The 15,000-nt window shown below is 43.0% G+C and overlaps 1 protein-coding gene across 1 annotated transcript in view; it reads right to left on the minus strand.

Annotated features, from left to right (window-relative positions):
• The window catches only part of LOC115366966 (A disintegrin and metalloproteinase with thrombospondin motifs 2-like), a 124,056-nt gene that overhangs the window by 6,650 nt on the left and 102,406 nt on the right, over window positions 1–15,000 (minus strand). The window contains exons 6-21 of the mRNA XM_030062645.1: window positions 14,359–14,515; window positions 13,136–13,241; window positions 12,724–12,867; window positions 11,405–11,537; window positions 9,198–9,311; window positions 8,117–8,262; window positions 7,490–7,665; window positions 5,442–5,575; window positions 5,151–5,274; window positions 4,500–4,580; window positions 2,832–2,995; window positions 2,572–2,728; window positions 2,327–2,462; window positions 1,114–1,321; window positions 392–521; window positions 93–185 (exon numbers count right to left, since the gene is read on the minus strand). Of these exons, the coding sequence (XP_029918505.1) occupies window positions 93–185; window positions 392–521; window positions 1,114–1,321; window positions 2,327–2,462; window positions 2,572–2,728; window positions 2,832–2,995; window positions 4,500–4,580; window positions 5,151–5,274; window positions 5,442–5,575; window positions 7,490–7,665; window positions 8,117–8,262; window positions 9,198–9,311; window positions 11,405–11,537; window positions 12,724–12,867; window positions 13,136–13,241; window positions 14,359–14,515 (2,203 nt within the window). The remainder of the gene's footprint in view (window positions 1–92; window positions 186–391; window positions 522–1,113; window positions 1,322–2,326; window positions 2,463–2,571; window positions 2,729–2,831; window positions 2,996–4,499; window positions 4,581–5,150; window positions 5,275–5,441; window positions 5,576–7,489; window positions 7,666–8,116; window positions 8,263–9,197; window positions 9,312–11,404; window positions 11,538–12,723; window positions 12,868–13,135; window positions 13,242–14,358; window positions 14,516–15,000) is intronic.

Here is a 15,000-nt window from a genome sequence, read left to right on the forward strand (position 1 = left end):
GACAGAGATGGGCAGGGCCCAGCAGAGGACAGACATGCAGCTGCGGCTGCCGCTGTGGAGGCCAGGCTGGGAACTATAGAGGGAGGTTTTACGTGAGGAAATCTTCTGGATCGGGAAGTTGGGATTGGGACGAGACAGCCACTGGATCAGGATGTTGCCGTTCTTGTTGAGGTCTGACGAGCCCTCTGCAGGGAGACAAGGAAAGGATGGTGGGGTATATAAGACATTCTGATTTTTTTTTTTTTTTTTTTTTTTTTTTTTTTTTTACCAGTATGTATTGTGAAAAAATATTCTTACTATAGTCTACTTCCACACTGTATTGTTAATCTTGGCAGAATACTGACAGGATGCCTCAAATCCTATACCGAGCTCATGATAAGTGAGCACTCACTGGGACACGGATCCATATGACAGACTCGGATGGTGTCAGGCTTGCTGTCCAGACACAGACCAATGATGTTGTCCCTGGTGTGGCACAGAGCCTGCCGCTGCTGGGTCCCATTACCACATGTCACTGAGCACTGGAGAGAAAGTACATACACATACAGACAAATCAAAAATTCATGGGAAGTTTCTTGGGATACATGGGCAAACATGTTTTCATTGTTATTCAAAAAGTATTTTAGTATCTTAAATTGTTAAGGTGCTGAAAATACTTAAGTATGTTAAACCCATATTAGCTTTTAATGGATTTTAGGACATGGGATGTATTTGATTATATACAAATTTTGTAGCTGATCAATATTACACTGGTTGAAGTGTAGTGAAGCCATTAATCTAAACTGATTCCATTTTGTCCTTATTATAGCCATTATTATAGCCATTTTTAAGTATGATTATGTTCCTATTGTTTGTTAAAGATTACTTAATTGAAACAAAAACAAAGGAAGGAAGGAAGGAAAACAAAAAACTAAGTAAGTAAGTACATGCTTGTCCCACGTTTATTGTCTTTTGAGTGTAAATGGTCCCTCCTTGAGTCAGCCTTTGGTCATTTTAATTATTCCTGCTTCAAGAATAATGACACAGTGTCACATCTGTCTGCATTTTCTCTGCCTCTTCACCCCCTTCATCTCCCAGTTAAATCCCGTCTCTGTCCCCCTCTGGCAGGTGTACCTGTGACCAGGGTCCCACTCTCCACTGAGCAGGACAGGGGTGTCGGTTGCAGGGCCTGCGCGCCTCGGGCCGGTTGTCGTTGCAGTGTTTACTGTGGATGGAGCGCGTGGTGTTGTCGTCCGAGGGCTGGACACAGCTGACCGAGCGGATCTGCTGACCTGTCTTCCCGCATGGTTTACTGCAGTTCTGCCACTCGCCTGTCACCCAGCTGGAGGAGCATATTATGGGATGGAGAGACATCAGAGTTATGAGGACATGCTGAATGTCAAAATTGTGGCGTAAACAATGACAAATGAGGAAAAAAAGTGCCGGCTGAATGTGAAGAAAAGGTTAGAGGAACGATACAACAAGGCACTAAAAAAATGTGTCTTATCTTGAGGAAACAAAATACAATAAATGTACAAAATACATAAATTGGATTATCCCCTGACTATTTATCCCTTAAGTTGGATTCCTTAAGCCATACTGTAACAATCAGCAGCTATACCACCAATGTTTAAAAGTACATCAGCTGCTATTTCCTATATGAAGAGGTGGAAAGGGACTAAGTACATTTGAGCACTTAGTAGAGTACAGTTTTTTTTTTTTTTTTTCAAGATTTGGTTTTTGGCATAGTGATAGTAGAGAGAGACAGGAAAGACAAGGCAGAGAGAAGGGATGACATGCAGCAAAGGGCTTGACATGGAATCAAATCCAGGTCGCTGTGGTAAAGATTTCTGATATGTTGTATGCACTCTACCAAGTAAGCCGCCAGGGCACCTTAAGTACAGTTTTAAAGTACTGGCACTGGCATTTGAATATCTGCATTTTGTGACACTTTGTACTTACACTCTCTTACACTGCAAAAGGAAATATTTTATTTTTTACTACACTACATTTATCTGACAGCTGTAGTCAGTTTGCAGGGTAAGCTTTTACATTCCAACCATAAAAGTTGAAACTAGCCAACATTATGTGTGGCCCTTGGACCTAAAACATTTAAATACTTACTAATTTAACACTCTGTTAGGAACCATTCTTCCTTTACGTTTTATACTTCATGCATTGTATTGCTAATACTCCTATACTTTAAATAACATTTGGCATGCAGGACTCATTTTTTCTTGAGTATTTTGCCATTTTTGCATGGGCGCTTTTCCCTAAGTAAAGTATTTGAGTACATTTGAGTACACTGAGTTTCCACCACTGCCTATATAAATAATACAGTGCGTACATGGGCGGAGGGCAGGCTTTCTGGTTGCAGTCTCTAGTGTCTCCTCGAGGTTTCATGTTGGACTTGTTACAGAAGCTCTTGTGGACCATTTTACTGTCTACTCTTCTTCTGCAGCCATATCGCAGGTACTGCTTCCCTACACCAGGAGAAATACACAGATTCAGTTACACAAACACATAACACTGCTTTCCAGTAGTCCAAAATCCAATGTAAATGCGGTGCCAGCAGTATTCAGCTTGGCGTACCTCCCCCGCAGGGTCTGGAGCAGGCGGACCATTTCTTGGGGGCCCACTCGTAGGCACTGTCCTCCACCAGCATGTTGTCCTGGATAGCAGAGTCGCTGTCCGTGTTCATCATGTACTTATAGGACAAGTTCACATCCTCATCTCCATGTAATTGCACCTTGGATAAAAAGCAGAGACAATCCAAACCAATATTTCACTACATAGAGAAGAAAAAGCACTCAAAGGTCAGGTTCACAGGTCCAATTTGTTTCTGTTTGTACCATGATCAGAACTCCATGTTTGAGAGGGCCGGTGGTCTGAAGTGTCTCCTTGTCATTGTCGTTCTCATATTCCCACTCCACGCCCTTCTCTATTACCGAGCGGGATTCTGGGTATTCATTCTCCCCATTCAAGAAGAACTGTCCTGAAGCCAGGTTTTTCACCACTAGGAGAAGGAGGAGAATTAGAATACACTTGGAACATGCCCACATGCATTGGCACGTGTACACACACACACACACACACACACACACACACACACACAAACGCATACAGTTACACATACCGTATCTGGACAGTGACACAATATTCGGATTTTTGCCCTTGTGCACCACCACAGTGCATTTGAAATGGAGTAATAAAAACATGATTGAAGACTTGCAGTGTATGACTGTCTGAAGTCAGGAACCCTTGGACAACATCACCAAATTCTGAGTTTCCTCCTTTGAGACGCTCTGCCAAGCCTTTACTGGAGCTGCCTTCAGTTGCTGCTTGTTTGTGGGTCTTGTGGGTCTTCAGCAGGTGAAAAGCAGCTCAGCTGGGTTGAGGTCTGGGGACTGACTTGGCCATTGAAGAATATTCCACTTCTTTGCTTTCAGTAACTCTTGGGTTGCTGTCACAGTATGTTTTGGGTCATTGTCCATCTGCACTGTGAAGCGCCTATTTGTTTGGTGGCATTTGTCTGAATCTGAGCAGATAGTATTGCCCTATAAACATCAGAATTCATCCTGCGACTTCAGGTCATGAGCTGCTCCTTTCATTCTCCACACTTTGCTCTTCCCATCATTCTGGTACAAGTTAATCTTCGTTTCATCTGTCCAAAGAACCTTGTTTCAGAATCAGGCAGGCTTTTCTTAGAAGTTTTTTTAAGATGTTAGTCTAAACTGGCCTTCCTGTTCTTGAGTGACACTGGTTTGCACCTTGATGTATACACTCTGTACACTCTACACTCTGTATTTATTTTCTCACAGATGTCTCTTGACTGTAGATTGGGACAATGATTCGCCTTCCTCCTCGAGAGTGTTTTTGACTTTCCTAGACGTTGTGAATGGGTTTCTCTTCACCAGGGAAAGAATTGTTTGCTCATCCACTTTAGATGCCTTCTGTGGTCTTCCAGGCCTTTTGGTGTTGCTGAGCTCACCACTGCATTCCTTCTATACCAAACTGATGATCTGGCTCCTCCTAAAATTTTTGTGATGTATCTGTCTGATACATTTTTTTTTTCTTTTTGAGCCAAAAGATGGCCTCCCTCACCTGCATAGACACCTCATTCGATCGCATGTTGAGGGTTCTGATAAACAGTGACCAAATGCAAATGCAAACACTTGAAATGAACTCGAGACCTTTTATTTTCTGAATTTGTCATGAAATAACAAGGAAAAAGCCCAAACCTGGCCATGAAACTGCTTTTTAGTCAAGAGTCCAATGACTTTTGAGCCTCTGAAAATGGGGTGACAATGTATAAAACTGCCTGTAATTCCTAAAAGATTAATGGCATATTTTTGCCAGCCCCTTAAATTAACGCTGAAAATCTGCACTTCGATCCCGCCTTGAGTACTCCATTTCAAATCCACTGTGGTGATGTATAAGGGCAAAATTATAAATACTGTGTCACTGTCCAAATACTTATGGACCAAACGGTGTATATACACATGCACATTATCAAATACCTAAAACGTGTGAGGTCGCTTTCAGCTCTTGGATCAGCAAATGCCTCGCTCCTCTGGGGATTTCAAGAACTCTGAGGAAACCTGAAACGAAATATCCATTTGCTCTGTGACTCCAACACCATCAAAGCTCTCTTTTACAGCTCCCTCACCAAAAAGCCACAACTAATCCAATAAAAAGCATAGAGTTATGCTCTAACCTCATTTTAACCAAGTATCCCTGCTCACTGGTTAAATACCCTGCAGTCATAACTATTTTCATCTAGCATACACATCTGCTTCTGGGAATTGCAGTGCCGAAATTACAGTTAAATCTTTCCCAATTTATGTAATAGTTATATAATACCCTCATAAACATTAGCTCATAGTGTGAGGTTTGACGTCACACCTTGGCCGTGCTCTACTCACTTGGAAACTTTTCAACTGAACTCATAGTGGATTTTGGACAGAGTCTTACAAATATTCCTCTAGAGGGCGATGTTTAGCTTAGAATAACTAAGTAAACTGGGGAAATGAGTCCAGATTGTAAGAAAAAGGCACTGACCAACCATTTATCCTGTGCTTTTCTGCACGGTGGACAGCTGCAATAGAATTATATCAGGCCTGCCCTGCACTGGAAAAGATTACTGTGACTGTGAGTGTGTGTGTATATACCTTGTTTCTTGGCAATACGAGTGATGGTGTCTTTGAAGGTTTCGCAGCTAGAATTGTCTCCTCCACACACTCCACACTTGTCCTCCTGCTTGGAGGAGCCGACCACACCGTCACAGCCCACTTTCTGTTCATGGGGACAGATGAAGGACAGGTTATGAACTGACAGAGACAAGCAAACACCTGAACCTGCACACGAATAACGGTGTGTGTGTGAACTTTAACTGTTCTGTCTGGCTGTCTCTTCTTCAGACACACAGATACAGACACTAAAACACACGCAAAACCACTCACCTCACACTCGCCGTGCACACAGACACTGTAAGGGTCCTTGTACGAGCAGAGCGTGCCGTCCAGGACGAACTTCTGCATGTAGGCCACCTGTCCCGTTTCCTTGGACCGGCAGTGCAGGTGGCAGCGTTTGTTAGCTGGAACACACACACACACACACGCACACACACACACACACACACACACAAATATGACAATGTCAAAATGCAACGTTTGCAATCCTTTTTGATGACTTCATCCTTGACCTTCATACCTATCAATCCACAACTATGAAAAAAAATCCCAAAATTTGTGATGGTTTTGCCAGCGTGTTCTGAGTAAGCTGTCTGTGAGTCAGCACAATGTTGTGTCTCATAGTATCAGACAGTCTGTGACTCATACTAGAGCTATGGGCCTCCAGAGACAAACCCTGGCATTGCAGTTCATCCCAGCCAGGAGGCTTCTTCACATTTATTACAGATGGACATGCAAAAATCCTAAAATGTGGACAAAGTGCACTTTGCACCAAGTTGAACAGTAAGTGGAATAACAATAATAATAAATATAAATAATAAATACTACTACCTCTATTACTAAAACTAGTGCTAAACTTTATTTTATGGGATCTTTGATACACAACATGCAGTTTAAAGTATTTGTAGACAAAAAATGAAAGAAAATGAGACACCTTTGCATTAAAAATGAAAGCAATTCAAGGGGAATAAAGGGGAACAGACAAATCTTTCCCAAATGTCTTTCACAATTTATATAATAGCTTGAACTTGAATTTGAACTTGAACAAATGCCTGCTAACAATACTGGAATTCCCCACTCAATGATCTAATATAAACCGCTAAAGAGACCCATCTGATAGAGTTTCATTGAGGACGGAGCAAACGCTTTATCAAACAGGCCAAAGGGAAAGAGAGGTACTGCGCCGGAGGACCGGAGGGATCCCTCAGATGAGCTGGACTCTGGCTGAGCAACACAACACATGGACAGCTTCATGTTTCATGTTTCTTTGCTCAAGAATATCCTTGACTTGGGAAAAGCCCTCAACAGAGACAAAAACAAGTATGTGCCGGACGTCTCTAAACAAACACTACAATTTCACACTCGTGGCAAATAGTTTCTCTCTCTCTCCTCACACAATTTGGAACACAGGAGATGACAGACCATGAATGGAATTCAATTTCACCTCCCCGTTCATTTTTTTCATTTTGCGCACACACACACAGCGCCGCAACTCATCCAAGCACATCCGTACTCGTACACCCCCACACACAGAGGAGTAATTTGAGACTCCGAGAAAGCCTTGCTGAAAAATGTGGCATTTAGGAATGATAAGAAAGGAAAAAAAAAAAAAAAACAATTTAGTGAGGGCCCTCTTGGCGAAGCATGCCGAGCGTGACCCTGGATTAGATACTGAGACAACTCAGCACTTTTCTCTGCCCTTTAGCGCTGCCCTTTAGTTGGTTGATCATTTAATACGTATCAGGGAGGCACTGACACCTCCACTTAGAGGCAGGGTTCGTCTGACAACCGCACACCCACACACTCACCCCACAATCTCATACCTCTCAGTGATGTAAAGGGGTTTTTGGATATTAACAGGAGAACTTTGGGATGGGAATCCCATTGTGACTCTGATGGATTGGCCACATGCTCGGGCTGATAGCAGCTACATGGATGGAGGCATGGAGGCAGGAAGAGGGGGTCAGCAGGGTCCAGATGACATCAGGGGTTGGGCGGAGGGAGGAAGACACTAAGTTCAAAGATGATTGTTTTTAAAGAGACTTTCAAAGCCATGGTGTGTTTTTATGGGTAGGGCGTAGTCGTTTCTTGGAGCTGTATTCAGACTCAGCAGGAACAGCCAGATGTCAATGACCATAACAGGACACAGCCTATATAAAACCCTCCGAGACCCTATCACACATAAAGGACTCCCTCTTTTGTTGGCTTTCATTCATATCTGCAATCTCAAAGGTATGAGTCTTTTCCGTTATGTATGATTTGGTATCTCCAATCTTATGTCCATTTGGCCATTTCACTTATGGCGGCTGTATACTTACGATCTGGGTGTTCATAAGGCAGCCAGTGGTGCATGTTGTTGTGGAACTCAAAGTGCGAGTCCCGTGAGTGGCACTGTTCCTCCCGCGAGTCGGTGTCGATATCCTCGCACTCCTTGTTAATGCACGTCTGGAACTGCGAAGTTGCCCCCATGCAGGTACGCCCTCCATTGGCTGGTCTGGGAGGGTGCAGGCAGGGAGGAGGACACAGGATGAATATGTTCATGTTGATGTTTCACTCGCAAAACTCATTTCCTTTCATTTTGAAAGCCTAGACTGGAAAAATACCTCTAACATGCATGCAAATTAACTTGATGTAGACCTGCTGTATTTAAATGGAGCAAATTGCCTCTTTTCAATTATCAGCGACAAGAGTGAGAAAATAGTCTGAACAGCCGTGGTGATGATTATGGATACCCACTGCAGCTAATGTCAAAGGTTGACTGTCCATGAACTCATGGAGGCATGCATGATGAAATATGTTTAAAGCTTCAATTAAATTAGTCTGAAAGCATAATTAGGCACAAACTGAAAACTATAATGATTCTCCTTCGCTTTCTCAGACATACACACACACACACACACACACACACAGACATGTACACACAAATAACTGATGGATTTTCATACCTAGGACTGTCACATTCACGTGTGCGAAATTGTACTCCTCTGCCACAAGCGTGGGTGCACTGGCCATACTGGCTCCAGGAACCCCAGTTTCCATCCTGCTTGATGATGTCAGGGGTCAACCATATGCAGTGACCTTTAAAGCAGTGCTGCCATTGGCCAGGAGAGAAAGAGACAGTTGTTGTTTTCATTCAGGAGAATACACAGCGTGCCATCAAACTGAAAGGACTGAAAAGAGGTCCAAAGGATCTGATGGGATGTGGCCCTTGGCCATGTGGAGATAATAAGGCTCCACGCTGTCATTTTCCACTATCTATATCGAAAAAAGCAGAAATGCCAAAAAAAAAAAAAAAACAAAAAACAAACTAAAAATACTAATACTAATAAGGCTTTGCAATTCATCTGCTGTGGTCACAAAACCAGGTGCAGGTGAGAGCGAGAAGGAGACAGAGACAAATCAGATGGGTATATAAATGGGGTGTGAATATTTGGCTTAACATCGATTCAATTTGATTCCCGATTCATTAGTTACTGATTCAATTTAAGAACAATTAGTTCTTTTTTAGAATGACTCAACTAGATTTGAGTCTGTGAGCCATGTTTTGAGGCAACTGTTTGAATCAGTACTTCTAGCCAAAATGCAATAACTAATACTATCCCTTTTCTTCTGAAATATGAAGAACGGACAATAAAATTACTTTGGCAACTTACAGTATTTTGTTACATCTAACCTATGTCTCAGGGCCAAAACCACCATTTCAGCACTGGGGGGGACAGACATTTTGGGAATGCCTGAACATTGAATTGCTAATATTTATCAGGCATTTTTGGAGTGCCTGAACATTGGGGGGGACTTGTACCTCTCAGTGTATATGGGCGTTTGGGCCTTGATATGTCTTATTTTTTTTAAGAATCATGAATGACTGGATTCAAAGCATTTCATGTCAATTCATGCTGAAGTGATTCAGAGCTATTCATTCTTTCTTGGACTAGATCGATTCATGTGAATCAGCAGAATTCACGATGAATCATTACACCCCTAGAGTCTCAGGACATGCATATCTGTCTCAGTCCATGTGAATACCTTTCCGTTTCCACACATGGTGCCATCAATGGGCGGTCCTTTCTTGGTCTTGCAGAAGAAGGGGTTGTCTGGGTGGCTACACCACAGCTGCTTGCATGGGTCAAAGGTGCGGTACTGTGGGGAGCAGAAAAAACCCTTATTACCTTCACAAACTCAAACATGCACACAGTGGGTGATAGACTGACCTTCAATAATACATTTCAACCATCATAAGACAGCTGGAGTGATACTGCATACTGACGATTAAAAAAACAAAAAAAAACAAAAAAAAAAAAAACAGTAAGATTGAGATGAGAAGAGAGACATCACAACGGTAACCACAACAGCAATATCATCAACAGTAACAGCAACAACAAGTAATATCGACAACAGCAGCAGTGGTGGACATCGAAGGGCTTTACTGGGTTCGCTGCTGTGTTACTCCACTGCACTGTATCACTGCACGGTACTGTACGCTCCACCGAGAAACACACAGATAGCCAGTCATGCAAACCAAACCAAAGGATGAAAAAAGAGAGACAGACTCTCTAAATGAGACAGCCTGTCTTTTGATTAGGTCACAGGGGAGGCAAGAGGGCAGAGGGCTAAGGGTCCAAAGTTCAAACTTAGAGGAGGGTCTTGCAGACCTCTAAAATGCCCTAAGACTTGGACTGAGGATCAATTTCTCCTCCTGGTGTGCAATAAATTTGAAGAGGATACCCCCAACTGACCTGCAGCCCAGTGTCTGAGGGGCAATGCCCTCCTCCCTCCTTTCCTAAGACTTCCCTGCCCACCATGACCCCAAGTGACCTTTGCAGGTCTGAAGGCAAGTCAATATCAATGGCCAGACTGTGGTAGGTAGGCATCAATGACATCAGACTGGAGGATCCTAAAAGCTGAGGTGAAACATGGAAAAACAGCCTCTGTTCTGGCTCAGCCCTTTTTCCTTGGCTGGGAAAGCCATCTTTCCAACCTTTTCCAGTCATTTACAGCCTTGTGTGTGCCAGTATAATGAGGCTCTTCCTGTAAGGGGTGCAGTGATTTAACACAGATTTGCAGAAAAAGGGCATGCGAGGATGTCAGCGTTGGGCTACAGAGTTCAACTTTTGCACTGAACCAGGAGAAGTACGGTATTTGGGTGATTATGCAGCCCTCTTCTGTCAAAAGCGTTTTAGAATCCTGCAGAGCATGTGTCCATAACATGATGATGAGTAGGACAGCGAAACAAATTACAGTAAAACAGAAAAGGAGCAACATTACAAACGACTAAAAAGTTCAGAGGACAAATAGAAAAAAAATGAAACAAAAAGAGGAAAACAAATGATGCGGGCCACACTTCTTCAGGGAGGTGGGGTCACCTTACCTGTGTTCCTGACTGGCCCGCCTTTTGTAGCTGAGGGGAATGGGTTTGACAAGAGAATAGAGGGTAATCTAGCAATGCGTGCAAAGCCCCTGAACAAGCCCTTGTCTATCAAGCAATAGCTTCCCAACAGCGTGCCACAGTGGCTTCACAGTCACAACGAAGGTGAGCGTGACAGGAGAAGATAAGCTGCTCAGTGCCTGCCAAGATGCTGGGGGTGGGTTACGTTTATCTACTTTGTGGAGCTTTGTGTCTTTTTCTCACTGATTCAGTATGTGATGGTGTACAAGGGTGACGCTCCACCACCTGTGTGTATACATGATACTTACAGAGAAATACGACATGTGACTGGATTATGTAAAGGCATTGAGTTTTTATCAGTAAAATGTCTGTGTTATTATTACTCTACAAAAAAGAAATAGCTATCAAAACCAATTACCTGCTTTTAAGCAAGATGTCAATCCCCAGAGTGGCCGGGAGAGGAAAGCAGAGGACATCAGAAGGATGTGAATAGCTGTGTATGTGTGACTCTCAATTCATTACATATGGACAGAGTGTAGAGCAGAGATAGATGTCAGTGCTGGGTTCAAGTCACTTGGGAAACTTCGACAGAGCTTTAAAATTTGCCACAGGAAGGTTGTTACTTCCAATCTGTCATGAAAAAAAGCAATTGAAAATGATGCTTTTTCCGGAGCCGAAGCATCACTTTCGATTACGACTTTGAATTACAAGAATTCAAAGTGAATTAACCCCAACTCTGAAAAATCACATCATCCCAGAAGATAAAGAAAGTGACAGGAGTTAGTAAATGCCAGTGCACTCTAGCTACGTTAGTATGTTCTAGTAGTGAACTATGGGGATCCCTTACCGCGGTGCACATGGTGTAACCCACACCGAAGTCAAAGCGGCACTGTTCGTTCATGGAGTAGTGCAGACCGGGGAGCTGAGGCAGCGATGGCCAGTTGTGGTCAAAAGGGTCGTCACGGAGGCAATCGTACGAGCTGAGGGAGGAGCAACAAGAAATGCACTTGAGCAAAAGCCTAATATGTCAAGAGGGCCTCTTGCACTTCAGCCAATGGACTGGTGCTCAGAGTTTGGATGAAAGCTGGGGGCAGAAGGGGTACTCTCACTGATATGATGCAGTTCAGTGGTTCTCAACCTTTTCGGTGTCAAGGACTCCAAAACTGATACATATCAGGCCATGGACCTGTGTTTGATTAGATGTAGTCTTAGGGATCCTCATTTGCTAAGATTTCGTTATTCCATAACAGTGAGGAGTATGAAACCTGTTAACTGAATAGTCATTCTGATGCACTCTCTCATTGGGCTAACTTTTAGTCAATGAAAGTGAAATTAAAATATTCCTGATTTTTCTGGGTACTGAAGGTACTGAAACACTTGGTTGATTACTACTTTTTTATTGTGTCATCATCAGACTGACTCACTGAAAAATTATATTCTTAGTCCATTTTTTTTTTTTTTACTTTTTGCCTAGTGGACCTTTAACATTTTGCCTTATTAAAATGTTGTAATCAAGTAAAATCCGCCTAGTGTTTCAGTAGTAATAAGCCGTGTGTGTGTGTGTGTGTGTGTGTGTGTGCATTGTGTGTATGTGTGTGTGTGTCTGTGCATGTAGTAGGGCTTGACTGTTTTATTGATTCGCCAGTGTGCCAATACCGGGCATTTTGTTCAGTACGTGATATCAGCCAGTCACGCCATTCGATATGATGATGTAATGGAAGGTCCTGCATGACCACAGTTACAAAAACACATAGTATTATTTTATTACTTGGAACTTAATTTTGTTGCGTATTTTATTTAGACATTTCATAGCTGAAATATACCATTTTATGTCATTCTTCATTTAAAGGCCTAATGTATCCTTGTTTTTCCCCTACCATGGAATTGGTGCACTGGGTTACCATGACTTCAGACACTAACAGCCCATCTAAAGCAACAATTACATCAATACGGGTTTGCAGTGGAAACTATTAGTGTCCCATGTTCTAAATGCTGTTTTTTCAGGTTTTTCCCCATCCTGCTAAGACTAAATGCATGTGGTCAGACATAACAGTATTGAATATCAAAACAAAATATCAGCTGTCTATTGGCAACTTCCTATTATGTAAATGTTTTTTTTTTTTTTTTTTTTTTTTTTTCGTGAGAGTGCTTGCGTGTGTGTCTCACTGGAGGTAGCGTTCCAGCTCTTGCATGCTACATCTGGACCAGTGAAAGCGGTGGAAAGCAGCTTGCACCAGCGGGGCCATGATGCTCCCCATGTGCACCTCGTCTCCACAGCGGTTCCCCTGGCCATCATGCTCCATCCCCAGCCTGAGGAGAGGAGAGGAGAGCCAAAAAGAGAGGAGGGGATTGAGGGGAAAGGAGACAAACCAACAGAGACAGATTGGGGACATGTGGGAGGAGAAGAAGGGCGAACATGGGAGGAAAGAAAGGCAAAGGGACAAACGAGGGGAGGACAGGAAAGGATGTAATTTTCATTATTAAAGGAACTACTCTAAGTCAGTGTAGCATGGGCTTTGTTGTGCACTGCTGTACCGTGGGAGCGGGCTTCACGGCATCAGTGTGGCAGTACACTTACACATGTCCAGTCTCATGTGCCACCACAAAGGCAGAGGAGAAACCGTCCTCGTGGTTCAAAGTGCAGCTCCTCACCGGATGGCACATACCTGTGACTGGGGCGTAACCTAGGCAACCAGAGAGAGAGAGCGAGAGAGAGAAAGAGAGAGAGAGAGAGAGAGAGAGAGAGAGAGAGAGAGAGAGAAATACCTTTTAGCATTTCTACTCTCAGATTTAGTAAAACCTTTAGTCAGTGTAAAAACCTTTAGAATGCTTGAAATCTACAGAAAGTCTTGTGAAATGTGCAAGACAACATGCAACCAGAATTTTGGCTGATACAGATGAAATTATACAAACTTTATGTGTGTCAAGTAACTAAACATAAAGGCTACATTAGAACAAGAAAAATGAGTTGTACGTGCAAAATTGGCCTGTGCACCTCAAGCAGCAAACAACACATATACAAACTTACAAAATACTAATTTTACATTTGAGAAGCTGTATGAAATACTATAAATGCTGCTATAACAATAATTACAATGGTATGTTTATGTGCTCCCACTTTGATTTGCAGATAAAGTTGCAGCCCTGTACTTTATTTTTTTCAATGTTTAAAGGCAGACTATCTATCTATCTATCTATCTATCTATCTATCTATCTATCTATCTATCTATCTATCTATCTATCTATCTATCTATCTGCCTTCATATACTGCAAACACCACTAAGCCTAACCCAAATCATAAACCATCCACTTCCACCTCACACATCCCCATCTCCAACTCCTGTTTCCCTGTCTCTCCCATACTGCCTTTAATTGTAGAGCTGTGGCTGGCCCTGCTCTGTCTATTGATTTTCCGCTGCTGAAGGCTGAGCCCAAGGGCAGCTGAAGGGCTTCTGGGTAGCTAGGCCACTGCCTTTAGAGGCCTCTCCCCTGGGCCTGCCTGTTAGCCTGCACTCTGCTGAACAGAAAACCACCAACCACCAAACCCACCGTGCACTATGCAGCTGTACGAGGCGCAGCTAAGAAGGGAGACAGGGATCGCTGGTGTGTGCAGCCTGGTCCTCGAGAGGGTGTGCATGCTCTTTGGGCGCACAAATATGTGTGTGTGTGTGTGTGTGTGTGAATGTGAGAAGAGGATGTATAAGTACACGTGATAAGATGTGGTCATGTAAAAGAAAAAAAAAAGGGGTCAAGATGTAGGCGTATATGGGCTTTGGAGTGTGTGTATGTGGCCTTTATTACCCTGCATGCCGGTAGGGCCAAACTCCTGTCGCGTGAGGAAGATGGCGTGGTCGTGATACTCGGCGTCTCCTGTGTCCTGCTTTTGCTGCAGGAAGGCCCAGCGGCACACATTTTCCAGACTCTGAGATGGGTTCCCAAGCTCTATCAGACTCATCGACTGGAGAGACCGACAGACCGACAGACAGAGAGAGAGAGAGAGAGAGAGAGAGAGAGAGAGAGAGAGAGAGAGAGAGAGAGAGAGAGAGAGAGAGAGAGAGAGAGAGAGAGAGAGAGAGAGAGAGAACTTAAAAATGGAAACCTAAAAATCTGAGAGGCACTTTGTTTTGGAGCAATCAAGTCAGCCCTGTAGGGGGCAGTGTGACAGTGTTATGCTTTTGTCTGCACAACTTGTAAATTGCTGAGGTGTGTAACACATACACACACACACACACACACACACACACACACACACACAACCTACTCACACAATCATATAGCAAGCTGTAATTTTTTTTTTTTTTTTTTTATCTTAATAATGAACACAGATATGAACATGGTAGCCTAATAATGACCACTGTACTAATAATCAAACAATGGCCAGTTGTATTTATTTATTTATGTAATGGTTTGATGCATAATATCAGCACCCACATAAACAGAGCA

This window comes from Myripristis murdjan, chromosome 10 (assembly GCF_902150065.1).
Source record: "Myripristis murdjan chromosome 10, fMyrMur1.1, whole genome shotgun sequence".
Lineage (NCBI taxonomy): Eukaryota > Metazoa > Chordata > Actinopteri > Holocentriformes > Holocentridae > Myripristis > Myripristis murdjan.